The 24882-nt window shown below is 58.9% G+C and overlaps 2 protein-coding genes across 3 annotated transcripts in view; one reads left to right on the forward strand and one right to left on the reverse strand.

The window, feature by feature from the left end:
• Positions 1-4219: 4219 nt before the first annotated feature.
• Positions 4220-7287, reverse strand: FZD2 (frizzled class receptor 2). Its single transcript, XM_030509018.1, has one exon. The coding sequence runs from the start codon at positions 6939-6941 to the stop codon at positions 5268-5270; it is 1674 nt and encodes a 557-aa protein (XP_030364878.1). The 5' UTR covers positions 6942-7287; the 3' UTR covers positions 4220-5267.
• An 8714-nt stretch (positions 7288-16001) lies between these two features.
• The window catches only part of GPATCH8 (G-patch domain containing 8), a 53120-nt gene continuing 44239 nt past the window's right edge, over positions 16002-24882 (forward strand). Inside the window, exon 1 of one of the 2 annotated variants that reach the window (XM_030508793.1) lies at positions 16002-16306. In XM_030508793.1, coding sequence (XP_030364653.1) covers positions 16262-16306 — 45 coding nt within the window. In that variant the 5' untranslated portion in view covers positions 16002-16261. The remainder of the gene's footprint in view (positions 16307-24882) is intronic. The other variant, XM_030508794.1, reaches the window with a different exon arrangement.

Here is a 24882-nt window from a genome sequence, read left to right on the forward strand (position 1 = left end):
GCTGTCCCATGTGCAGCTGTGTTGTATGTGCTCAACCCCTCCACGCCCCAAGGTCCTCCCTGCTGTACACACCCTTGTGCACATCCGCTCACAAGCACATGTCCCTGGTGCGTGTGTGCCCCCCCCTTGCACACGTGTGCACAGACCGGCGTGTTCCTGCTCGAGGACAAGCTCCCTTGTGCACGCACCCCCCCCTTCTATACCGCCCTTTGCACTCCCGTTGTGCACACACACCCCCCTTCCCCCTTGCGCACCCCCTGACACACGTTCCCCCCCGCACAACCACGCACCCCCCCTTTGCACACCCCCCTTTGCACCTCCCCCCTCGCTCCCCTCCCCCCGCCGGGCCCCTCCCGCCCCTGATCGGCTCCAGCTGCAAAAACATTCCCGCATCCAGCGGCGACACCGCCTCCGGAGCCGCCCCCGACCGGGCACATCCCATCCCCATCCCACCCCCTCCCACTCCCTCCCACTCCCTCCCCATCCCCACCCCACTCCATGCCCTCCCCATCCCTCTCCTGGACCCCCCGTGTCTCCCCAGAACCGTGTGGCCATGGGGCAGCCCCATGGCAGGGCCCTGGAGCTGGGCAGGAGTGGAGAGATGTGTCCAACACTCCATGTCCACCATCTCATGTCCATCCATCTATCCCGTGTCCACCTATCCCATGTCCTCTGGATGAGTTGTCGGATGGAGGTGGGGAACACTGTCCATCTGTCCCATGTTCTCCAGGATGGAGATGGGGTCCCGTGCCCACCTATCCCCCTTCCATCCATCCACCATCCTCCAGAGGGATGCTGGGACGCTGGGGTGTTCTCCAGGAGGTGCCTGGGGTTCCTTGCTCACCCATCCCTTGTCCATCCATCCATTTCTCTGGATGGGGTGCTGGGCAGAGGTGGGGAACCATGTCCATCCATCCTATGTCCTCCAGGATGAAGAGGGGTCCCGTGTCCACCCATCCCACCTCCAACAGGGATGCTGGGATGGAGGTGGGGAAACACATCTGCGTGTCCCATGTGGAAAGGGCGCTGGGAATGACACAGCACATCACATCTCCTCATCCCAAGCTCTCCAGGAGGCCGCTGGGGTGGCCCCACATCCTTTGCCTCCTTCAGGCATGACCACTGCATGGAGACGGGGTCCCGCATCGCCAGGGCAGGATGTCGGGATGGAGGCGGGATCCTTCCCTCTGCCTCGGGGACCCACCCCTGGCCGGGGACATCCCCGCTGCCGGGGGGGCACGTCCTGCCCTCGGGCCGCTCCGGCTCCTTTAAGAGCGGCGCCGCCGGGAGCCCGATTTAGCGCCGCCGCCGCCTGTCCCCGCTGGAGCCGGGCCAGGCGCTGCCGGCCCCGGCCAGATCCCGCCCCAGCGCCCGCGGCCGGGGGGGGACAACGGGGCCGGGGCGGGCCGGGAGCACCCGGGGGCTGCTCGGCCCATGGGGGCCCGTCCCCGTGGCCTCGGGTCCTGCTGGCTTCGTTCTCGTGGAGGTTGAGGCACATCGAGCCGTGCGCAGGCAGCGGTGTCCGCGCTGGGACCCTGGGGCATGTCACACCGTTAATGGGTAACAGCAGTGAGCGGTGGGTCGCCATGAGCTGTCCCTCTTTATCTCCCTGCTCCTCGTCACCTCCTGCTGCCATCCCTCCATGTCACTGCTGGGGACACAGGACAAGACGGGACAGGGACCCCACTGCCCCGAGGGCATTGTCACCTGGTGCTGAGCTGGTGGGACAGTCCCCATGGGCAAAGGGGGGACCCCAGGAGACAAGGGATGGGTCAACCCAGGGGACAGGGGAGCCTGAAGGCCATGGGGACAGGGCAGCCCATGGGACAGGGCCCGCAGGGGGGTAGGAGAGCCCATGGATGTGGGGACAAGAGAGCTTGTGACCAGGGGAGCCCATGGTTTGGGGGACAGGACAGCCATGGGACAGGAGTGACCCCAGCCTGGGGGACAGGAGCACCCCAGCCAGTGCTGGGAACATCCCATGACCCATCCTTCCCCCAGTGAGACCAGTTCCCCCCTCCAGCACCCGCTCCCTGCGTTGCTTTCACCCCTGGGGCTGTGTCACTGCTGGAATGGAGCCTGGCTCCATTACCCCACGGCGGAGCTGACCATGGCTGCTCCTCCTGGGGACCCCCCTGTCCCCATCCCCACCAGGACGAGCCCTGTGAGCCTCCAGGCACTCGTGTGATGAGTTGTGGGTGCTCTGGGGCTGGGCTGCATTTCAATTGAGTTCTGCTGCCTTGGGCAGCTGTGAAAACAGAGCGGGGCTCATCAGGGGACATCAAAGGACCCCCAGCACAGCCGGGCAGGGGACACAGCGGGACCTGCCACCGGCGTTTGCTCCCTCTTTGCTTGGCTTAAGAGAGGAAGAGGAAGGTGGGAGTCACCAGCCTGGGAGGGCTGGTGTGCACCGAGGAGGTCCCTGTCCCCTGTGCCCTGTGCCCTGTCCCTGGGGTTAGCTGGACCCATTCTCTGGGTTAGCGAGACCCAGGGGTGACCCATCCCCAGGGAGCTCCATCCTTGGGGTGACCTGTCCCTGGGGTTAACCTGACCCAGGGTGACCCACCTCTGGGGTGACAGCCCAGGGGACAGAGGGGACACATGTCTTGCAGACACCCTCCAGCTCCTTCCCCACTTGGGCTGTAAATAGCCCCAAGAGCCAAAACCCTCCAAAACCCTCCAACCTCCCCCCAAACCACCTCTGAGAGGCCCTGGGCTGAGCCACATGGATGCTGCTGGGGCAGGATCCAGCCCAGCTCCTCCAATTCCAGCTCCAAACATCACAGAAGCCTGTGGGGCCAGGAAGGGGTGACACAGACACAGCCCCCCAGGTGGGTGCCAGCAGCACCCATGGGGTGCTCAGCACCCCCAGCGCCCTGCCGCAGCCACCATAATCCCAGGTCTGTTTTCCATAAGCCGGGACACATAAGCCTTGAAAAGCAAATCCATTTCCCAGCTCCTGCATTCCTGGGTGGAGAGTTTACATTCCCCCCGTCCCCCGGCGATCCGCGCTTCGCCTCCGGAAAACAAAGCGGCCTTGGGTGGGATCTCGCTGCCTTGGGAGTGGGATCCTCCACCCGGATAACGAGAACCAGCCACCCCATGGGCAAAGCAATCCCCATGGCAAGGGTGCACCCCCTGTGCGATGGCACCTTTGGGTGCATGGAGTTGAGGGGCGCGAGGGGGTTGTTCCCTGTCCCCTTGGCTCCATCGTCCTGCCAATGTCCCCACCATCCCGCCAATGGCCCCACCAACGCGGTTTTCCCCCCTGGGAAGGAGCAAAACCATCGTCAGCAAGAAAATCACCCCCATTTTCCTCTTTTCATTCCCGGTTTGGAAGGTGAAGGCTGGTTGGGGGCCAGGGGGGCCTGTCCCGGCCCTCAAACGGCTTCTCCAAACCACGGGAAGGGGGAAAAACCCTGGATACGGTTCCCCCCCTCTCCTCTCCCCCTTTCCAAGTCATCACTGGAAAATTAAACCGGATCCAAAGAGTTTTTCCTTTCCAAAATGTGCTGGAGAGGCGCTACCTTAACCCCTTCGGCTCCTGCTTCCCTTCGCTGGAGAACTGGGATTTTTAAGGGGGTTTTGGAATCATCCCGGGGTTTTGCTGAGGAAAAGGGAATGGCTCAATCCCCCCCAACACCTCTTTGTTATCGGAGGATCCAACACCCCAAAACGCAGGCGACAGGAGCGCAGAGGCTTCCCGGGGCCGGTTCTGGGGTCGGCGCTTCCCGGGTCTCCCTCTCCATTTTGGGAAGAGTATTTTTGGTTGATTTCAATGAAATGTAGCTGATTAAATCCATCCTTCCCCTCCCGGAGCCCCGCGCCAGCCCCCTCCAGCTCCAAACATCCCACAGCCCAGCCTCGGCATCGCCTGAATCCCAACAAGCCCAACCGAAGCCGGGACCCACTTCTCTCCAGAGACTCGGGATCGGGGGGGGCCACGCACAGCCCAAACCCCCCAATCCTGTGGGAAATGTCAGCTATTTCCTCGGGGCACAAGAGAGGCCCCCTCCACCCCAAAAAGTCCTTACTTTGGGGTTAAATAGATCCTTTTCCCGCTGCAAAGCGCTTTGTTCCAGCTGGAGGGGGCCGCTGGCTCATCCCCACATCCAATGCGATGAAAGTGGGGGGCCCTGCAGCACCCATGGGACCCCCCCAATTTAACTCCTTACTTTTTTGGGGGGGAAAAAAGCAGCGCTAAGGAAGAAGTTACCGGTTGGTTTTAGTCGTTTGTATTTGCAGGACGGTTTAAAAAGTGATTTGGGAGGAAAAGTCTGTGGCCGAGCGGGGGGAGGCACAGGCAGGGGACAGGCAGGGACTCCAGCCCGGGGGGGGGACACACAAACACAGCCCCGTCCTGGGGGAGCCAGCAAAGAGGGGTGGGAAAATCAACTTTCCCAAAGAAAAATAGGATTTTCTTTGGGGTTTTGTCCTTTTCCCCCCTTTTTTCGGGGGCTGGCAGGGAAGGGAAGGGCCGGAGCGAGCAGGAGCCATTCCCGTTCCTTTTCCCGTTCCTTGGCCACCGCAGCACCGCGGGGAGGGGGAACCCGACGGCAGCGAGAGGGGACACGGAGGCAGGACCCTTTCCCAGCCTCGGCAGGAATTTTTCCCTTTCTCCACAGTTTTTTCTCCTCCTTTTTCCCTCCTTTTCCTCCCGTTCAGTTTTCCTTTCCTTTTTCCTCTCCTTTTTGCCTCTCCCTGTTTTTTCTCTTTTTTTTCTCATCTTCTCCCCTTTTCTTCTCCTTTTCTCCCTCCTTTCTCTTTTTCCTCTCCTTTTCCTCTTTTTCTTCTCCTTTTCTCCCTCCTTTCTCTTTTCCCTCTCCTTTTCCTCTTTTTCTTCTCCTTTTTTCTCCCCTTTCCCTCTCCTTTTTCTTTTCCCTGTTCCCTCTCCTTTTTGCTTTCCTTTTTATATTTTTCCTCTTTTTATCTCATTTTTCTTCTCGTTTTCATTTTTCCTCTCCCTTTTTTCTCTCATTTTTCTCTTTTTCCTTTCCTTTTACCATTCCCGCCCTTCCTTTTTCTCTTTTCCCCCTCCATTTTCTCCTTTTTTTCCCCCTCCTCTTTTACCATGTTTTAAATAGAAATATATAATTAATTTTACAAATGCTATTTACAGGTTTAATTACAAAAAAAAAAAAAAATCAAAGAGAAAGAGACACCCCTCAGACGTTAATAAATCTAAAAATAAAAAATATATAATAATCCCCCCAAAAAACCCCCAACGGAAGGCGAAGGGCAGCGGCGGTGGCCGGGCACAGGGGGGGTCACACCGTGGTCTCGCCCTGCTTGCTGTTGGTGAGTCGCGTGTAGAACTTCCTCCACGAGTGCAGGGTTTTACCCGACCATATCCAAAAGCCGGAGGTGATGCCCACGATGAGAGTCATGAGATACTTGATCATGTAGACGGTGAAGTCGGGGGTCATGCGGGGGGTGAAGTGGAGCGGGCAGGGGATGGCCAAGCTCTTGCAGTTCTGGCTGATCCAGCTGCGCTCCCAGTGCTCACGGAAAGCCTGCTCGTAGAAGTAACACGCGATGACGATGGTGGCCGGGACGGTGTAGAGGACGCTGAAGACCCCGATGCGAACCATCAACCTCTCCAGCTTCTCTGTTTTGGTCCCTCCATGTTTCATGATGGTGCGGATGCGGAAGAGGGAGACGAAGCCGGCCAGGAGGAAGGAGGTACCGATGAAGAGGTAGACGAAGAGCGGGGCCAACACGAAGCCCCGGAGAGGGTCGATGTTGTTGAGGCCCACGAAGCAGACGCCGCTCAGCAGGTCCCCGTCGATCTGCCCCATGGCCAGGATGGTGATGGTCTTGACGGCCGGCACAGCCCAGGCAGCCAAGTGGAAGTACTGGGAGTTGGCCTCGATGGCCTCGTGGCCCCACTTCATGCCGGCGGCCAGGAACCAGGTGAGGGAGAGGATGACCCACCAGATCGAGCTGGCCATGCTGAAGAAGTAGAGCATCATGAAGAGGATGGTGCAGCCTTCCTTCTTAGTGCCCTGTACCACCGTGCGGTAGCCATCCTCCTGGAAACGCTCGTTGCAGACCACCCTCTCCTCCAGCACGAAGCCGGCGATGTAGGCCACAGACACCATGGTGTAGCACCCTGAGAGGAAGATGATGGGTCGCTCAGGGTAGCGGAAACGCTGCATGTCCACCAGGTAGGTGGTGACAGTGAAGAAGGTGGAGGCACAACACAAAACGGACCAGATGAGGATCCAGATACGGGCAAAACGGATCTCATCCTCATTGAAGAACATGTGGCCATCGGGACGGGTGGGCTCGCAGGGTGCCGCGCAGTCCTTCTCACCCAAGAACTTGTAGTTGAGGTAGCTGGGCACCTTCAGCGCCCGTGGGCAGTGGAAGGGGTGGTCAAGGGTAGCATAACGGGGGGCTCCTGGGGTGCCCTGGCCGGCCAAAGGGGTGGCACTGGTGAGCAATGCCGGTGAGCCACCATCCTCGGAATGGTTCTGCCCCACGCAGATCTGCTCGGCACCGTGCCGGGGGAAGTTCTCACAACGTAACCGCTCCGGCCATTGGAACCCAAATTTATTCATGAGGGCCTCGCAGCCCTGGCGCGCGCGCTCGCAGATGGAGCGGCATGGCGGGATGGCCTGCTCCAGCACCGTGCACACCGGCGCGTACATGGAGCACAGGAAGAACTTGAGCTCCAACGAGCACTGCACCTTCACCAAGGGGTAGAACTGGTGGACCTCCAGCCCTGCGTCCTCCTGGTTGGTGTGACCCAGCAGGTTGGGCATGATGGTCTGGTTGTAGGCGATGTCGGTGCAGAGCGGGATGGAGATGGGTTGGCAGAAGCCGTGGTCGGGGATGGAGATGCCCTTCTCACCGTGCAGCTGGCTGCGGCACGGCACCGGCACGCTCAGCCCCACCAGCAGCCAGGCCAGGGCGGGCAGCGCGCTGGGGCGGCCCATGGTGCCCCGAGCTGCTGCGCCCGGGTTTAGTGTGCCCGGTGCCCAGCCGGCCGGTCCTCCTGCCCGTATCTGCCGTGCCCGGTGCTGCCTCGACGGCTCCTGCTGTCCGTATCTGCTGGTCCCCTTGCTGCCTGGACGGCTCCCGGTCTCCCGCTCTACCGTGCGCGGCGGGACGGCTCCCGGTGCTCGGACGTGGCGCTCCCGATGTCCCGACCAAACGCTCTCGGTGCTCCACGGCGCTGCTCCCGCTGCCCGGACTTGGCGCTCCCGGTGTTCCCGCTGCCTCGCCTCGGTGTCCGGTCCCGGAGCCCCGGGCGGGGGGTGTCGGTGGGTGTCGGTGTGGGGGGGGGTGTGCGGAAGGGGGGGGGTGTGCGGAAGGGGGGGGTCCCGGGGGGTGCGGGTGCCGGGGCAGCGCAGCGGCCGCACCGGACGCTCCCGCCGCCTTTGTGCGGGGCAGCGCCGCGTCCCCACCGGGCGGAGCCGCCCCCCCGCGCCCCGCCCCCGACGGGCCCCGCCCCCCCACTCCACCAATCACATTCAAACGCCGCGGCCGCCCCGCCCCCCCGGTGCCCCGGGCTCCGCCCCCCGGTGCCCCCCCCCCCGCCGGTCACCGGCCGCCCCCCCCCAAAAAACTTTTTCCTTGCCGTGAAAACTCCCCCCGCGGCGCGGGGTCGGGACGGGGCCACGGCGGAACCCTCCCGGGCTGACCCCCCCCGACACCCTGCACTGGCCCCCCGCTGTCCCCGGGTGCCGCTTTAGGGTGCACCGCGGGGGGAATTCGCCCCCGCGGGCCCCCCGGCACCCATTCAGGTCCGGTCGCTCCCCCCCTCCCCGGCCTTGGCCCCGACCCCCCCCATGGGGTGCCCACCCACCCCAGGGTGCTGCCGGAGGGGGACACACGGGGAGCGGGGCCAGAATGTACTGAGGGGGACTGGGATATGCTGGGGAGATCTGGGACACACTGGGGGGATCGGGACACACTGGGGGGGGGGACTGGGATACGCTGGAGGGATCTGGGACATGCTGGGAGGATCTGGGACATACCGGGGGGGGGGGGGACTGACACACTGGATGGATCTGGGGCACATTTGGGGGGGGGGGGAGGCACACCGGGGTGGGCCCGTACACACCGAGGAGGGGGAACTGGGGCACACTGGGAGTGATCAACACACTGGAGGGGGGACTGGGACATACTGGGGAGATCTGGGAGGCGCTGCGGGGGACAAGGATACACTGAGGGGACAGGGACTGGGACACTGTGGAGACACTGAGGGGGAGCTGTGACATACTGGGAGTGACGGGGACACACTGGGGGGGTACTGGGACACCCAGAGACCCTCATCGGGGAAAGCACCCGCAGGCAATCACCCACGTTCTCGCAGTTTTGGCAGCGGGTCGCGGGGGGGGCTGCCCTTCCCCGAGCAACATCCTAGGGAAGGGGCCTTGGGGGGGGGGCCCGGAGGGGCCCGCTCGGTCCGGGGGGGTGCTGGGGCCCTTGTGCTGCCTCCCTGCCCCCCGCCCGCCCTCCCTTTCTCTGCCTTTCCTGTAACTTAAGCTTTTGTTGTGAGCGGGAGAAGCCCGGGCTGCCGTGAAAAGAGGCCCCACCGCCTTTCAGAGCGTAATTGAAACCATTGCGCGGCTCCGGGCCGAGGGGGAAGGGCAGGGGGGGCTCAGGAATCAAAGCTGGGGGGGGAGAAGGACGGGACACACGATGCGCACCCACTCCCGGTCCCCATCACTCCCCCCCCCACACCCCTCGGCTCCTGTCACCGCGGTGGTTGGAAGGACACGGGGGGCCGGGATGGAATGGGGGGGTCCCCATGGATGAGGCAGGAATGATGGGTCTGTGGGTGAACCGAGGTGAGATGGGTGCTGCTGGGTGCCCGTCTGTACCCCGGTGAGGGCACCCAGCCTACGGCCACCAACCCCAGCTCCCCTCGATCCCACGGGTGCATGGTCTGGTTTCTGTGACACACACCCCCCCCCGTGTCCCCAACCTCAGTGGCCTCCGTCCCCTCCCGGGGATGGAGGGGGATCGAGGGTGTCTGTGCAGCCACATGGATCTTGGCTTCCTAAAAGCTTTGGATTTTGGCTTCTTTCTGGGGAGGAGGGATGTCACCTCCAGAGGGGGTGGCAGGGGCTGTCCCCACACTTCTCGTCCACCCCCCTGGGTGCTGTGGGGTGCTGCTGCTCAGGACAAGGGGTCTCCAGGACCTCTGGGCACTGGAAACATGCAGGGACATGGTCCCATCCAGAGCGGGTGCTGGGGCCTCCTGGGGAGGGGGGAATGGCAGCAGAGGTGCCAGCCAACCCCAGGAGGGACCCCAGGGTGTGCTGGGGGTGCCAGGGACCTGGTAGGGTCCTGCTTGCCCAGGGGTGTCCCCTTGCAGGGACATGCAGGGTGGGCGGGGAATCCCTTTGGTCCCATCATCCAGGAGTGTGGGGTCCTGCCCCCTCCCCAGAGGCTTCCCTGTGGGGGTCCGGGCAGAGGATAGGGACCCATCCTGGCACCCAGCGGGAGAGGGTGGATGCTGCCAGCAGGCCAGGCTGGGCATTACTGGGAGTATGGGGCCAGCCCATCTCTCCCTCACAGCCCCCTCATGAGCTGCGCAGTGGGAGGGACATGCAGGAGTCCTGATCCCCCTCTGCTCCACTCTGCATCCCAGTACAGCACTGGGGGACACTGGTGGGCACCCGGTGCTGCCAGTCCTCTGCCCGCAGCACCCCGGGGTCCCCGGGTGGCCCATGGGTGCCACCACTTCCAGAGAGGCTGGTGGCTTCCGTGTTCCTGCTGGAGCAGGATGTGGTCCCTGTGGAGCCCCAGTCCCCAGGACTCCTCCAGTGCTGTGAGGTCCCTGGGAAGACCAGGGATGGGGGCACCTCTGGAACCCCCCCAGGTCCAGGTCCAGCACCCCCAGCCCAGCCATGGGCACAAAGGGCAGCTCTGGCCCCTCTCTGAGCCTCCTCTATGGGGCCAGGAGGCCCGGTGCACACCCGGGGTGACACTGGGGCTGGCACAGCCGCTGGCACCAGCCCCACACATGGCCCCACTCCTGGGCTGGAGGCCAGCAGTACCCGGAGGGCAATATTTGGGGCGGGGGGGGCGGCTCCCGACAGCACCAGCTCCCACCTCCCCATCCCTTGGGGCTGGGGAGGCAGGAGGGTGAAGCAGGAATCGGGGGACAGAGCAGCCGTGCCTGGTGATGCCAGGCAGGATGGGGACCCGCGGGGGTCCCCCAGGAGCTCAGGGGAAGGGCCCCCCCGGCCCCTGCCCTCGGCTTTGTTTCACACTTAAGAGCCTCTAATTAAAACCAGCCACAAAAGCGCTGGCTCAAGGTGCCAGCGGAGGACGGGGTCTGTCACCACGGGAACAGAGAGGGATGGGGGCCGCCCACCCCCCCGTGCGTGACCAGGCACACGCGTGCACATGCACATACATGTACATGCACATACAGTGTGACACGGGAGCGGGTTGGGGGTGCTCCTGTGAGAGGTGTGCTGGCACGTGTGTGTTTGCACGCCTGTGCCCAGCGCTGCTGCACACACGTTATCCTACGGGCTAGGGGGGGCAGGAAGCAGTGTCTGCTGTCCTCAGGACTGGTTTGTACTGGTCTAAACTGGTCTGATGGTCTGCAACAGCTCCGTGGGGTGGGATGGGTCTGTAAACCACACTGGTCAGGTGAGATGGGGGATGAGCTAAGCCCTGGGGTACCGATGGGGCGAGATGTGGGGTGAGCTGAGCCCTGGGTACCCATGGAGTGAGATATGGGGTGAGCTGAGCCCTGGGTACCCATGGAGTGAGATGTGGGGTGAGCTGAGCCCTGGGTACCCATGGGGTGAGATGTGGGGTGAGCTGAGCCCTGGGTACCCATGGAGTGAGATGTGGGGTAAGCTGAGCCCTGGGTACCCATGGGGTGAGATGTGGGGTGAGCTGAGCCCTGGGTACCCATGGGGTGAGATGTGGGGTGAGCTGAGCCTTGGGATACCCACAGGGTGAGCTGCGGGGTGGCCCATGGGGTGCCCCGGCACCAGGGCATCCCTTGCTGCCGCTGTGGCTGCTGCTGGCTCCCCTTAAGCCGCAGGCACTGGAGGGTCCCCAGAACAGGCCCCGAGAGCAGTGGTGAGAAGCCGGGGGGTGACAAGCCCCACTGAGAGGAGGGTCTGGCTGCGGGGTCCCCCTGGCGCGGTGACACCCCAGTGCCACAGCGTGTCCCAGACGAAGCCCTTGCGGGGCCGGGCTGGTGCAGGGAGGGGGGAAGTTGGCTTAAGCACACCTTGACCTTGCTGGCGGGGGACGGAGCCCCTCAGCTTGTCCGACACATCTCCTGCCAGCGGCCGGCATTGAGAGCGCGGCGGCTCGCGCGCGGAGGAGCCGGCATGAAAAGGCAGCTTAGGCATCTCCTGCTGCGAGAGATGGATTAGGGGCTGCGGGGAGGGCCGGGGGACAAGCGAGAGGCGCAGCCGCCGCGGCGAGCGGGGACAGGCTCCGTGCCGGTGGCTGCTTGGCCACAGCGGGCGAGGCTGGGCATGGTGGCGGCTACCGGGATGGGATGCAGAGAGGGGCTCTTCATCAGCGGTTGTAGCGACAGGACGAGGGGTGATGGGTTCAAACTGAAACAGGGGAAGTTCAGGTTGAATAAAAGGAAGAAGTTTTTCCCTGTGAGGGTGCTGAGGCGCTGGCACAGGGTGCCCAGAGCAGCTGTGGCTGCCCCATCCCTGGCAGTGTTCAAGGCCAGGTTGGACACAGGGGCTTGGAGCAACCTGCTCTAGTGGAAGGTGTCCCTGCCCGTGGCAGGGGGTTGGAACTGGAGGAGCTTTGAGGTCTCTTCCACCACAAACCACTCTGGGATTCCACCATCCTGCTGCACCCCACTGGGAGAAAGGGGCAGCGGGCAGGCCCAGCAGCAGGGTGCAGGGGGTCCCCGCATGGAGTGTGGATGGTGACACATCCAGCTCAGAGGGGCTGGGGCACAGGGCTGGGGCACCCAGGGCTGGCCGCGCCGGTGTCCCCGTCCCCCCGCGGGTCCCCCCGCACCCAGCTGTCGCTGTCAGGAGCTCGGGGTATTTTTAGAACTGCAGGTCGAGTGGGGGCAGTTTGTGCCCAGGAGGGTGGGTGGTGCGGGGGGGGGGGGCTAGGGCACCCCCTTTCTGCTCTGGTTTGGGGTTGGAAATGCCCCTGGCGCTGCCAGTGGGTGCTGCGGGGTCTGTCCCAGCGTCCTGGGCCGGGCTCCGTGTTCCCGAGGTGGTGGCAGCAATGCCCTGTGTGGGGACACTGGATGCTCCATGTCCCCCAGGACTGCTCCCCGTGCCTGGGAAGGGGGTCCCCGCGGTGGGGGTGCCCCCATGGCTGCACCTCCCTGTCCTGGGAACAGCTGTGTCCCCACGGATGGCGGGGGGCCCTGCCAGCACCGGGCATGTGACAGGAGGTGACAGAGCTGGCTGCTATTTATACCCAACCCCTGTCAGGACTGGGTGCGGGGACACTGGTGAGCCCATGCCATGGGCCCAGAGTGAGCCTCAGGGTCCCCTGCCTGCCCCCCAGCACCACCCAACTACCCCTGTAGGGTTGTGGGGCTGCAGTGGGGCCACAAGGCCTGTTCCTGCCTCCACGGTGTCCCACAACCACTCCAAATGTCCCCAGCCCACTGGGGACACTGTGCTACCCCTGTGCCCAGCAAGGACACTGAGCTGTTTTGTGCCCAGCAGGGACACTGAGCCCTCCCTGTGACCTACGGGGACATTGAGCTGTCCCTGTGCCCAGCAGGGACACAGAGCTGGGGGCACTGAGCCGTCCCCACACCCAGTGGGGACACTGAGCCACCCCTGTGCCCAGGGAGGGCACGGAACTGTGCCCAAGGGGGACATTGAGCTGTCCCTGAGCCCAGCGGAGGCCTGGGCTGACCCCTGCGCCAAAGGGTGGCATTGAACTGTCACTGTACCTGATGGTGGCATGAAGTTGTGCCCAACAAGGACACTGAGCTGTCCCTGTGCCTAGTCTCTCCAGGGTAGGGGGCATGGAGAGGGCAGAGAGGGGCAGGTTTGCCCCCAGCAGCCCCAGGTCCCAGTTGGGCACACATCCCCATTGGAACCAGCTCTCAGCATGGGGAGAAGCCAAGGGGGGGCACAATCATCCCGAGCCCCCCCCCCCCCCAGCTCCCTCCCCGCAGCAGCAGAGTGGGGCCGGGGGCCGCAGCCCCCTCACAAAGCTGCTTTACATGAGAAGAGGGGCCCAGGCGCGGCGCCGGCCCCCGCCTCCCGGCCCCGGCCCGCAGCAAGGGGCCCCCTCCCGCCCCGCTTCCCGGCCCCCCCGCTCCACACGCGCTCACGCTCACCCCACCGGTACCACCACACACGAACACACTCGGGGGGCTGGGTACCCCACCGGTACCACCGCACACGGGGTCGTCCCCCCCCCCGTGCCCCCCTTGAGCTCCTCAGGCAGAGAAACCCCAACCCCCGCAGTGCTGACCCCCCCGAGCTGCCCCAGCCGCGCTGCGTTCACCCCATAGAGGGAAACTGAGGCAGGGGTGAGGGGCCTGGGCAGCACTGAGGGGGGCACCCAGCCCCCGGAGGGGCGGCTCAGCACCCCCGGCTGTCAGATCTCCCCTCCCTGCAAAGCCCAGGCAGGTAGGGCTGGGTGCCCCCCACCCATTGGTGATGATGGGCACCCGCTTCGTGCACCCAGCGGGGTGGGGGGGGACCATACTGGGAAGGGGCATAAGCCACCAGCATGGCTGGGTGCTGCTGGGGGAGCTGCCACCCTCCCTGGGGTGCCGGGCACCCACATTGCCTGCACCGGGGCTCATCACACCCAGCTCGGAACGGCTCCATCTCCCTGCAGGGCCACCCCTTGCAGGGTGGGGGATCCGTGGGTGATTGGAGGTCCCACTGCCCACCCGGTGGAGCAGGAGCTCCCTCTCGTGGGCACAGCCCCAGCGCTGACCCCCCAAGTTTGGGGGCTGCAGGACACGAGTGTCCCTTTGACCGCTGCTCCTGTGTGGCGAGTGTCCTGGGCAGGGATCCCGGCTCCAACCTGCCCGCTTGGACCTGCCTGGGTGCTTCGGGAGGACAAGGAGGGGACAGTCCCCTTCGAAAGCACAGCGGTAATGCCCAGGAGGAGGAAGGCTGCTCCCCTCTGCGTCTCAGCTTCTCCACCCTCCATGGGGCCAAGTGCTCAGGGTATGAGGAGCCACAGGGATGTCAGCAGGAGAGAGACCACGACCCATGGAGGGGAGAGGTTGTGGCAGCTGCTCCTCACCCGGTGGGACCACAGACCTGATGCAGGACAAGGCGGGTGACCTCGGTGCTGAGGTTTTTGTGGGGAGCAGAGCAAAGCACAGGCAGGCACAACTTCAGCAGGGTTTACTTAGGACAACGAGGAGCAAATTCGAGCATGTTTCTGTTTAGTAAATGCTCTCAGAGCCACTGCATGATGCAGAGGTCCCGGCTCTCAACCACGAGGTCCTCCTCAGTACACAGGGCTGACTAATCCTGAGACAGAGCCAGGATTAGGGGGATTTCACAGCGATGCTGAGGTGGGGTGGAAGGGTAAAAGCAGCATCCCTCCTAGCAAGTTAGAGGAGGATGCACAAAGGAGCTCCACGCAGGAGTTCCGACAGCTCAGCCCAGCCTGGAACACTGCAGGGATACATCAAGCCAGCTCTGCTACGAGCTGCAGAGCACAACCACGGCTTCGGCCCCCCCCTGCACGGACCCCCAGCCTCCCAGCGCAGTGCTCCGTGCCACAGGGGTGCACCTCCGCGGCACAGGGAGCACGATCTGGTGAACACGCTTCAGACAGGCCCGATCCCAGCATCTTTCTCCTCATCCTGCCTCGACGAGGCGGCAGAGGGCAGCACGCAAGAGGAATTCGGGCAGCGAGGCTCCTGGTAGGGGGAAAGGAAAGGAATGAATGGAGAGACAGATGGAATCCGGTTTTCCTGCTGTCAGGGATGCGGGGAGACGGGAACACACACCAGAATGCTCAGAGACAGCTGGTGACAGCTGCGGCGCTGGGTGGGAAAGAGCTCGTCTGCCGCGGCCCCTGTGCTCCAGGGGCTGCGGGCCGCTGTGAGGCGCAGACCCCACATATCGCCTGGTGCGTGCTGCTCCTCTGCCCCACACACCGGGACGTGGCCATGCCTGTGTCAGCGGGCACACGGCTCCTGCTCAGGGTGAACAGTCAGAGAATCATGGAATCAGCCAGGTTGGAAAAGACCTTTAAGACCATTAAGTCCAACCGTTCCCAGCACTGCCAAGGCCACCACTAACCCATGGCACTGAGGGCCTCGGCTACACGGTTTGGGAACACTTGCAGGGACGGTGACTCCAGCACTGCCCTGGGCAGCCTGTTCCAATGCCTGAGCACCCTCTGGGGAAGGAATTGTTCCTCATCTCCATCTAAACCTCCCCTGGTGCAGCTTGAGGCCGTTTCCTCTTGTTCCTTGGGAGCAGAGAACAGCCCCCTCCTGGCTCCATCCTCCTGTCAGGCAGTTGTAGAGAGCAATAACGTCCCCCCGAGCCTCCTCCAGACTAAACTCCCTACGTCCCTCAGCCGTTCCCCATCACACTTGTGCTCCAGCCCCTGCACCAGCTCCATTCCCTTCTCTGGCCCGGCTCCAGCACCTCAATGTCTCTCTTGGAATGAGGGGCCCAGAACTGACACAGGATTCGAGGTGCGGCCCCCCCAGTGCCCAGCACAGGGGGACAGTCCCTGCCCTGGCCCCGCTGCCGGTGCCACCCCGGACCGGAACGCGGCTGGAACGCGAACCACCCGCACACACGCTGGCTCATGTCCAGCCATCAATGGGCACCCCCCCAGCTCCACCCGTGCTCCTATTGGTTAGCATCACCATCACTCAAGATGCCGGGGCAATCCTATTGGTTCGCGCGGGGAGGGCGGGAAGACTTGAAGCAGGGTTCGCACCCTCCCGCCCTCCCGGGTCGAGCTCCCCCTTCCTTCACCCCCCCTGGCGCCTCTGCACATGCGCAGCCGTGGTGCGCGCGCAAGCGGGGGGGGAGGTGGGGGGGTGGCGGCGCCTGCGCGGTGTGCGCCGAACCGCAGCGGGAGCCGCGGCGGAGGTTTAAGGGTGCGGGCGGCGGTGCGTGAGGTGGTGCGGTGCGGTCTGACCCGCTTCCCCTCCGCTTCCCCGGCAGCCGCCGCCACGCCGGGCCCCGAGCAGCCCCCCGCCGCTGTGCCAGGGCTCCGCTGCCACCCCGCGCATGCGCGCGGCCGCCCGGCGCGGCGGGGGCGGTGCTGAGGGGAGGCGGCCGGAGGCGCGGGGCTGGGCCGGGCTGAGGCGAGGCGGCGGCGGCGCAAAATGGCGGACAGGTTCTCTCGCTTCAACGAGGACAGGGACTTCCAGGTAACGGCCGCGCCGGGCGAGACCCCGCGCCTCCCGCCTCGGCCGTGGCCCCTTCAGGCCGGGGCTGGCCGATTCCATCCGCACACACACGCACCCCATTTCGCCGCCGGGGCTTTGTGCTCGGGCCCGGCGCTCCGCGGCGGCGGGTAACGGCACAAAGGGGCGAGCGCGGGGGGCCGGTACCGGCTCTCAAGGTGACCCGTGGGAGGGGTCCCCGCTGAGGTAACGCTCGCCGCGAGTTCGGGGGTTTTGCGGTGCGTTAGGCCGGCGGCTGTGCGGGAGCGGCGGCGCTCACCTCCCCGAGCCGAGCTCGCACCCGAGCGGGGCTGTCCCGGCTGGTGCCAGCGGCTCCTTGTTCATGGGAAACGCGTTTTCCTTCTCCTACACCCCCTCCGCCCCCCCCGGAGCAAACATGAGTGTTTCGGCGTAATTAGCGCCGCTGTTGCTGTTTTACAAGGGAGTCAAATAAACAACGGGAAAAGGAACGTTGTCTCATTAAGCCTGAACAATGACATTTTGTTTTCCGACTTCAGCCCGAGAGAGTCTCGAGGTCAGAAAGAAAAACAAAAGGAGTGAGAACAGCCACAGCTCGAGAAGAGCTATTGATGAGCTTTTCTGTGTTGCCCTTGTTTCAAGAGCCCGAAGTTGGAAGAGTGCTTTCCACCCCAACTCCTGCTTTCCATCCAGAGATACGGGAGGGCTTTGATAGTTGCAGAGCTTGCGTAATTGTGCTTAATGTGGCATTAAGGTGTGATCTTGAAAACAGCCAGGACATCCAGTAGTCATTCACTTTGTGCCTTGTGGATGTTTGGGGGGTGTAAGCTTTGTAAGTCATTATTCAGCTGTGTTAGAATGAGAACACAGGTGTCTGTGGTTGGCTGCTCTGTTTGCATTACCTTATCTAGGTACAGCTGCCTAAAGCAGCCCTAACCACCGGGGCTGGTTTGGATTGTGCCTTTCCTTAAATGAAGAAATGAGTCGTAATTAGTATTGAACTGGTCTGATTTGCTTTTGAAGTTCTTCTTTCAGGAAGCGGAGCCAGATCCTGGGATTGAAAGTATGTTTCGTGTAATACTTTGCTTTGGGAGAGGACGGGAGAGAATTGGGAACCCAAACCAGGTCGGGTACTGCAGGGTAGAGCCAAGAAACCAGTGAGCTCTGTATTTGTGCATTGCACAACTCCTTCACCTGGGCCTTTTGCTCTGTGTCCTTCTCGTTCCTGTGTGGGGCAACCTCTTTGCAGGAAAATAAATGATCGTAGCAGCAAAACCTGTTACTGTGTCACTGCACTCACTGGTCATGCAGGGAGAATGTGTAGTGATGTCAGAGAGGAAACAGGGCTTCAATCTTAAAAGCTGTCGAGCATGCTCAGAAACAGCAGCCCTGTCACAACCCTGTTTTCCCTTGGCTCTAAGAAAAGGGCACTGTTTTTAATTGGGACTTTATCTGTGCCACATACCAGGCTTTCACTGGCTTTCCCACAGACTAGAGCACCAAAGGAAAAGGTAGGGTTTGTTCTTGTAGCAGGATAACTTCGTTCCCTCCGCCCTGAACATTTGCCAGGGAGAAGACATTTTATTTTGTGTGTTAAAGCTTTGTTTGAGGGAAAAGTGGAACCTGTCCTCTGGGAAGAGCAGCTTGGAGTTGCTTAAGGGTTGCAGAGGACTGAATGTGAAACCATGAGTTAGGAAAGAGCTGATTAAAGGGAGGCTGGGCCCAAATGTCTTGGCCAAGGTCGCAGTGAATTGGTGGGAGCCCAAGAGCCTGTGCACATACCCCTGGCAGTTGGTTAGTCTAGCAGTTTTTCTGAAGTATATTGCTGGAGGAAGGCTTTTCCAACCCTCTTCTTCATCAAAATCACTTTCAGAGAAGTTTTTTGCCCTTTTTTGTCTGTATTGACATGGAGGTCACTTGAGATAGAACACCGGTGTGGAATAAAGGAACTGGTTTGCTGTGCCCAGTGCTTGCAGGTCCGCTGTGAAAGCTCTGACCGTTGCTAAGTGTAGGTAAAAATATGCCTTCAGCGTGCAGCTTTAGCTCATCCCTCTGAAATCCTGCTCTCAAAACTACAGCAAAAAATAAGACACTGTGTTAGTGTGAAGTCACAAATTTAAATGCAGGCTCCCTTTGTGGGAGTGTTTCTGTCGGTGTTAAAGCGCCTTCCTCACGCAGTTCCTAACAGTTGGAATGTGAGCTTCAGCAGGTGAAATTTCCATCCTTCCATTGAGTAGGAACATGCCCCTGTGCTGCCGCTGGTCTGGTGAGCCCCAGGTTGGCATGGCAAAAGGGAGATGGTGCCCTAAAATTGCACTGCTCGAAGCAGGGATGGATGTGGCGAGGGAGGCTGCAGAGATCCCTCAGATTTCCTTCTTGGATCCTTTCCTCCTTGGGAGCTTCTTGATGAAGTAAAAGAATGTGTGAGAGGAAGAGAAACAAAAGGTCAGGAATAAAGCCGGTGGGTCAAAGGAACCCTTTAGCTGTTTGGAAGAAAGGCAGATGCCTTGGGATTAGTGATGTGGTTAATGGAAGAGAGTCACTGGATGAAGACCCAGCGGTTTAGAGCACTCTTTACTGTTGTCAGCCTTCTTTCTGGAAAGAAGCAGGAAAGATTCTGTGTTTGGGAGGATTAGTTTGGCAGGAGTGCGAGTGGAGCGTTGGTGTGGGCAGGGCTGAGGTGAGGTTTGCAGGGCAGGGTTAGCAGAGGTGATAGTCGGGTTTCTGAGCTTCTGATATGCTGGAGGGAAGTGGATTAAAGGCAAGAGAGCTGCTGAGGGCTGTTCTCCCCTCCCCTATGGTGGACTAAAGGAAGCTCGGGGTGATTGGGGAAGGCAGGAGTGGAGGTAGACAGCACTGGAGGGGAAATCAGTTCAGGAAGGAAGGGACCTAAACCAGCCGAGAAAAAAGGAGGTGTGAGTGGTCCGAAGTGCATAAAATGGTGATGGGGGAGAAAGGTTGTTGAGCAGAAGGATCAGCTGAGGATTGATGGAATAAGAGGGGAGTGGGGGACGTTGGACTGCAGCTGAAGTGATGCCATGGGTGTAAAGAAAGCAGCAGAGGGAACGGAGGCACTCAGGGGATTGCAAGTAACCCTGTGGAAAAGAGCAGCTAGCACAAGGGTAAGAAGATCATTTATCTGGAGGATTTAAAGATCATGCTGCGGAGGGAGAGGACGATTACGTACTCTGAAATGATTCCAAGTGCTCTCTGTGGTGGGGTGGAAGGAGCCTCAGAGCCACGGATGGTTTGAAAGTTGGAAGTGCCGAAGGAGCAGGGAATGGCATCGGAGGATATCACCGCAGTGAGGTGGGGGTTTTTATAGCAGTGTCTGGTTTTTGCTGTGCTCTGTGGCTTCAGAAGCTGCACAAAGGTTGTAGATCCTCTTTTCGCTGCATGCTCTCAAAGCTTAGAAGAACTCAAGGGCAAGCCCCTGCTTTTGACTGTGTTTTGCAGGTGCTGAACTTGAGGGCAGCTCCAGCGGAAGGTGTTTTGCTTTGCTCTGTCCATTAATACTTGATCTTCCCTGACCCAGCAGCACAGCAGTTTGCTTGGGAGGCTTCAGGCACTGAAAGGAGTTACCAAAGGAGGAAGGGCATTGCTGACCTTCCTTCTCTTTCCTCCTTTTAGGCTCTGAAATGGCAAGTTAAGTCTGCTGAATGCCTTACCCAGATAAATCCCAACCTTTTTCCCTTTTCCATTGCAAAGAGGGGTTATTTTGCAGTGGGCTGCTGACAAGTTTCATCCTTCAGTTACAGGAGTGTAGTACGTACTGTCGCGGGTGTCTGTCACTCGGTGCCTCTGCTGTCTCCCTGATTGACTGACTGGCTTCCCCACGGCACAGACTTGGGAACCACTGTAACTTCCAGTAGGGATGAACGATAGCTGTCGCCTGTGCTCACAGTGTTTTAGAAGCGTTACTGAAAGCTGTGTGAATACATGAGGCTGCTGCAAGAAGTAAATCTCTTTTTTTAGTGTTATTTTCGTAATTGCAGTGATTTTAGTCTCTAGATTAACTCTACTGAACTCCAAGAATGAACACTGTGGGTGTCTCCATAGCACTGAAATCCAGTGGAGCTCTCAGCTACTCGCAGATGTTGAGAACATGTTTTCTTGCTCTAGCTTTCTCCTTTTCATTGTTGAAGCAGAAATATTACCAGCCATATGTGTATGTGTGTACAATAATTTCCTCTTCCTACATAAATGCACTTCCTTGCATCATTAGCCAGACGTAACACAAACTGTTCTCTCCTGGTTTTTTAGTTTGTTGTAGAGTCTCTATAATAGAACAACACTTCCATTAAGCCCAGTGCCTGGGTTGCTAAACTGGCCTGAAAAACCACTCAGTTCTGGTGGGTTTGCTTGTGCCAAGAAGATAGGTGTTTGTTTCTTCACTTCCCAAAGGATTTGAAGAGCACAGGGAGCACATTGCTGGTCCTGGCCGGTCTGTGCTTCCAGCCCTGCTGCTGCCAGCAGGTTGAGCTGACTCTGACTGCTGCTGGCATGGGGATTTGGTGTTTTTAAATCAGAATGGCAGGGCTCAGGTTTGTTCCCAAGCAGCTCAGTGTACCGAGCATCTGGAGCTTCCACATCTGTCCTTTCAATGGTGTTGGCGGCTTCGCCTGCAGTTTGTTTCTTAGGTGCTGCCTCAGGCAAATGCTGGGACTGCTCATGGGTTATGCAGCAAAGGAAGTTGGTGGCTTTCCTCTGTGCTGCCAGGGACTACATAGGGTCATTTCCTTTTGCCTACTTCTAATTGGGAGAAGGAAAACTTAATGTAGAGGAGTGAGGGTTGGAGCCTCTGCAAAACTATCCTGAGCTTCCAGCGATACAAGATCCTGGTGCTTGCAGTTGCCTTTGACAGATGTAGCAGGGAGCAGCCCAGGGGTAGCCTTTCCCAGGGTGTGCTTTCAAACTTCAGAATTAATCTTAGCTTTTCTAACATCTATTAGTATTGTTTAGAGATCCTCATTTGTCATGAGATTTGGGTTGTGTTTCTGGCATGGGCACAGCACAGGGGAAATCCTGCTCTTACTTCCTTGGCAAGACGTGCTGACCTCTCAGTTGCACAAAGCAAGAACACCATGACTGTGACTGGTTTTTCATCCTGCTCTGTGTGAGCAAGGAAGGGAGGAGAGGACCAGGGCAAAACTTGTTATCAAGTACATTGAGTAGCATTGGTTCCATTTCTAGAAGATCACAAGAGAATCTGAATTGCAGTGTGAAGTTTTGGAACCCATGTGGTGAGTTAATTTTATATAGACCTTCTTCCCTGGCTTGGTTGAACCTTTCCCTGCTCTGTTTTGTCCTTCCCCTCCTGCAGTGATGTTCTCTGGTGCCGTGGCAAACTGAATAGGAGAGGAAACACTTTATTCTGCAGGCCCACAAACCATGTCCCAGCTGTCTGCTGCATCCTCTGCTCTGCAGAAGCACACATCAGTACACTGTCTCTCCTTATCTGAGGGCATCTATTGCATTTCTGTCTCAGCTCTCCCTCTTCTGAGAGCCTGAACAGTCTGAATTTCCTCGTTGGAGGGGATTTTACCTTTCCTTTTGCCTCTTATGGCTTCCTGCATCCTAAAATTTTCCATGTTTGTGACTGGAAGACTTGCATAGAGGAGTCTGGAATAGCCTGTATAATGTACAGAGATAAAGATCTTTTTTACTGCTTTATTCTTGCTTGCTCTTCCTTCCTTACACACCCTTGGCCTGCTGGTTTTTATCCTTTTTGCTACTGTATTGCACGAAGACGTTTGAACTGGGATTCCTCCTGCCTGCTTGGGTGCAGCCTGTGCTGCTGGGCTGTTTGTACAGGCTCTGGGAGGAAAACAGGCTCCGTGCTAGTGAGTTCAGGCCACTCTGGCAGGGTCAGGTTGCTCTGTACAAACACGTTGCCCACGTTGTTGCTTACTGTTTGTTGGGCTTCATGATCTGCAAACAGAGTCAGCAGTTGCTCTGTTTCCCTTCTGGTCGTTGATAAAAATGTGGAGTGGTACCAAGGCTGGTGGAATGAGTTTGGAGTTTGGATCAGTCAGCGTGCTCCTGAGGGAGGTTTTCGGTGACATTTTGGTTTAGAAACAAGCCTTTATCAAGTAAATGCCATATTAAGAAAAAGAAAAAGGAAGACTGTACAATGAAAGCTTGGAACTTTGCAGTGGTAAATAAATGGTATCCTGGATATTAAATGATCAATGTCCCAGCAGGGTGTTTTCTCTGTATCTCCTGTGTGTGGTTGATGTGCTGGAGGGAAAGGGTGGGATCCAGAGGGGCCTGAACAGGCTGGAGAGGTGGGACTGTGTGAACTCATGGGGTTCAACAAGGCCAAGTGCAAGGGCCTGCACTGGGGTTGGGGTAATCTCTGGCACAAACACAGGCTGGGGGAGGCTGGATGGAGCAGCCTGAGGAGAAGGACTATGCCCAATTTGTGATTCTGTGGCTGAAAGTCCTTATTAGTCGTGAAGATACGTGTGCTGGAAGCTGCAGCATCTTCTCTAGTGAGGTATGTGAAGAAATGGCTGAGAGAAAACTGGGCACATGAGAGTGATGCCAATGCTCTTCAGTGGGGCTGCTGGAAGTGCTGAAGAACTGAGCAGCGTCCCTTGTGTGCTGGAACAGTTTCTTGCTGGCGCTGGTAACAGCAGGAGGGATCTGAAAGACATTAAATTGTTCTTGTTTGGAGCCAAAGTATGCAAAGCACAGCGAAGCAGGGCCCTGCCTCTGGCTTCCACTGCTTTGTACGAGCTGTTTATCTCTCAAATGGAGAACATGGTTTGAGTTGGACAGCTCTGGGTATTTATATGCACATTTTCCTGGTTTCAAGCTCTTGAGTAGTTTTGAATGTGGTCTGGCATGGGGATTTTCAGTGTTTTTGGACATAACAATAGACTTTTGCCATCAAAATTAACTTTCAGTTTGGTAAACAAAAAGTGCCATCAATTTCTCAAGGGGTAATTACAAGGTGCTGCTTTCAAAAGGTGCCAGGTTAAATTCAGACCCGAGGTTGAGTGATTGCTCCTGTTGTATTGACTGGAGAGGATTTCCATGTTAAGTACTCTCAGAATAATTGCTCTGTGTGTTTGCCTGCAATGAGGTTTTGCGGCAGCTTTCCCGAGGTGTTGACTGTAAACATGAAGCTGTTTTGGAGGGGGTGCAGATGTGCAGTGTCCCTGCTCCTCCACCTGCATGGCTTATTGAAGGGAAGGTGCTGGGATGGGGATTTAGAACAGACAGCAGGCAGCGAGCACGCTCGCCCTGGTTTCAGTGCTTTACCTCCGTGTTCCTAGGAAAGGATAACTGGGGCTTTTAATCTTCACAGTCACTACAGGGAACAACAGGAAAAGGGATGACTTTATGCTGGGAAGCATTAACAAAGGCTTTCAGGTACTGGTACAAAGCTGCTTTTTATAGTTTCGAGAAACCACACATCCTTTAAACTGACCCGAGAGCGCTTCCAGCGTGAGCAGGGTTTGATGGAGGCATTTTAAGGTACAGCTTAGTCTTAAAAATGTGTTTTCTTCTGGGTGCATAATGAATATTCAGGAAACACTCCCAAGCTACGCTCTCCTGGAGTTGTTTTTGAATTCTCTGGATGGGATTTCGACCCATCAGCATGGTTGTCTGCATCAGTTACGTTTTGGAGATCTTCCATCCTATGGAGTCATCAGGTCCTGCTTAGCTGAAAAGGGCAGCATAAATTACTGCTGGAGATTTGCAGTCAGTGCACACAGCGCAGTGTGGATCCTGCAGAGAAATGATAAACCCCTTATGTTTTGATTGTGTGTAACAAACAGTTGATTAGTTATGGTGAGCTGGATTTGGGGTTAACCCCTTCCCTCTCCCATCTCTGTTGGCTGAGGTTTGCAGGTGGGGTTAGTGAGGATGTAGTTGATGGAGCCCCACAAATAAACAAAATAAGAGGTAGCTCTAGCAGACCTTGTCACTTAGACCCTTCATACTTGATCTTTGCCTGGTGTTGGCTTTTCTTCTCCTGCCTCTGTCCCATGTGTAACTACAGCTGCACTTGGTGGCCTGCATCACCTTCAGGTGGTGTGAGGGGGCCTGTGTCAGGCAAGCTCAGGGCTCTGCAAAACTGGCAGGTCTGGTAACTGCTGACTGAGCCAGGAAGGTTTTTAGAGAAGTAGATGCAAAATGCAACACGAGATGAATACGGATTGTGGTTTGTTGAAATTCCTAACCTCTGGGTTAGGCAAGAGCCTGGTGCTCTGTCAGATCCTTGTGGAGTGATTCCTGTGCCTGTCTGCCTGGGCCACTGCACTGGTGCTGGACTAGCAGCGCTCGCGCAGGTTCCTGGGTGCAGGGCACTTGCAGAGTTGTCCTGGGAGCCGTGTTCAGGAAAAGCTGATGGATGTGAGGTGCCTGGTCCTCCCAGAGGTCCTGGAACTGCACAATCTCCTTAAAAAAGAAAATGTCATGTTTAATAGGATATTTGCTTCTGGAATCACTGAGGTTGTTTTCTCTTGGTCCTGCCGTATGTGTGCAGGCAGTGAGGAGTTTGGAGAGGTGGCATTTGCTCACTCGGGTTCAGATGCTGCCTTGGTTTCCTGCACTGGACTGGCGAGACC

Source organism: Strigops habroptila, chromosome 19 (assembly GCF_004027225.2).
Source record: "Strigops habroptila isolate Jane chromosome 19, bStrHab1.2.pri, whole genome shotgun sequence".
Classification (NCBI taxonomy): domain Eukaryota; kingdom Metazoa; phylum Chordata; class Aves; order Psittaciformes; family Psittacidae; genus Strigops; species Strigops habroptila.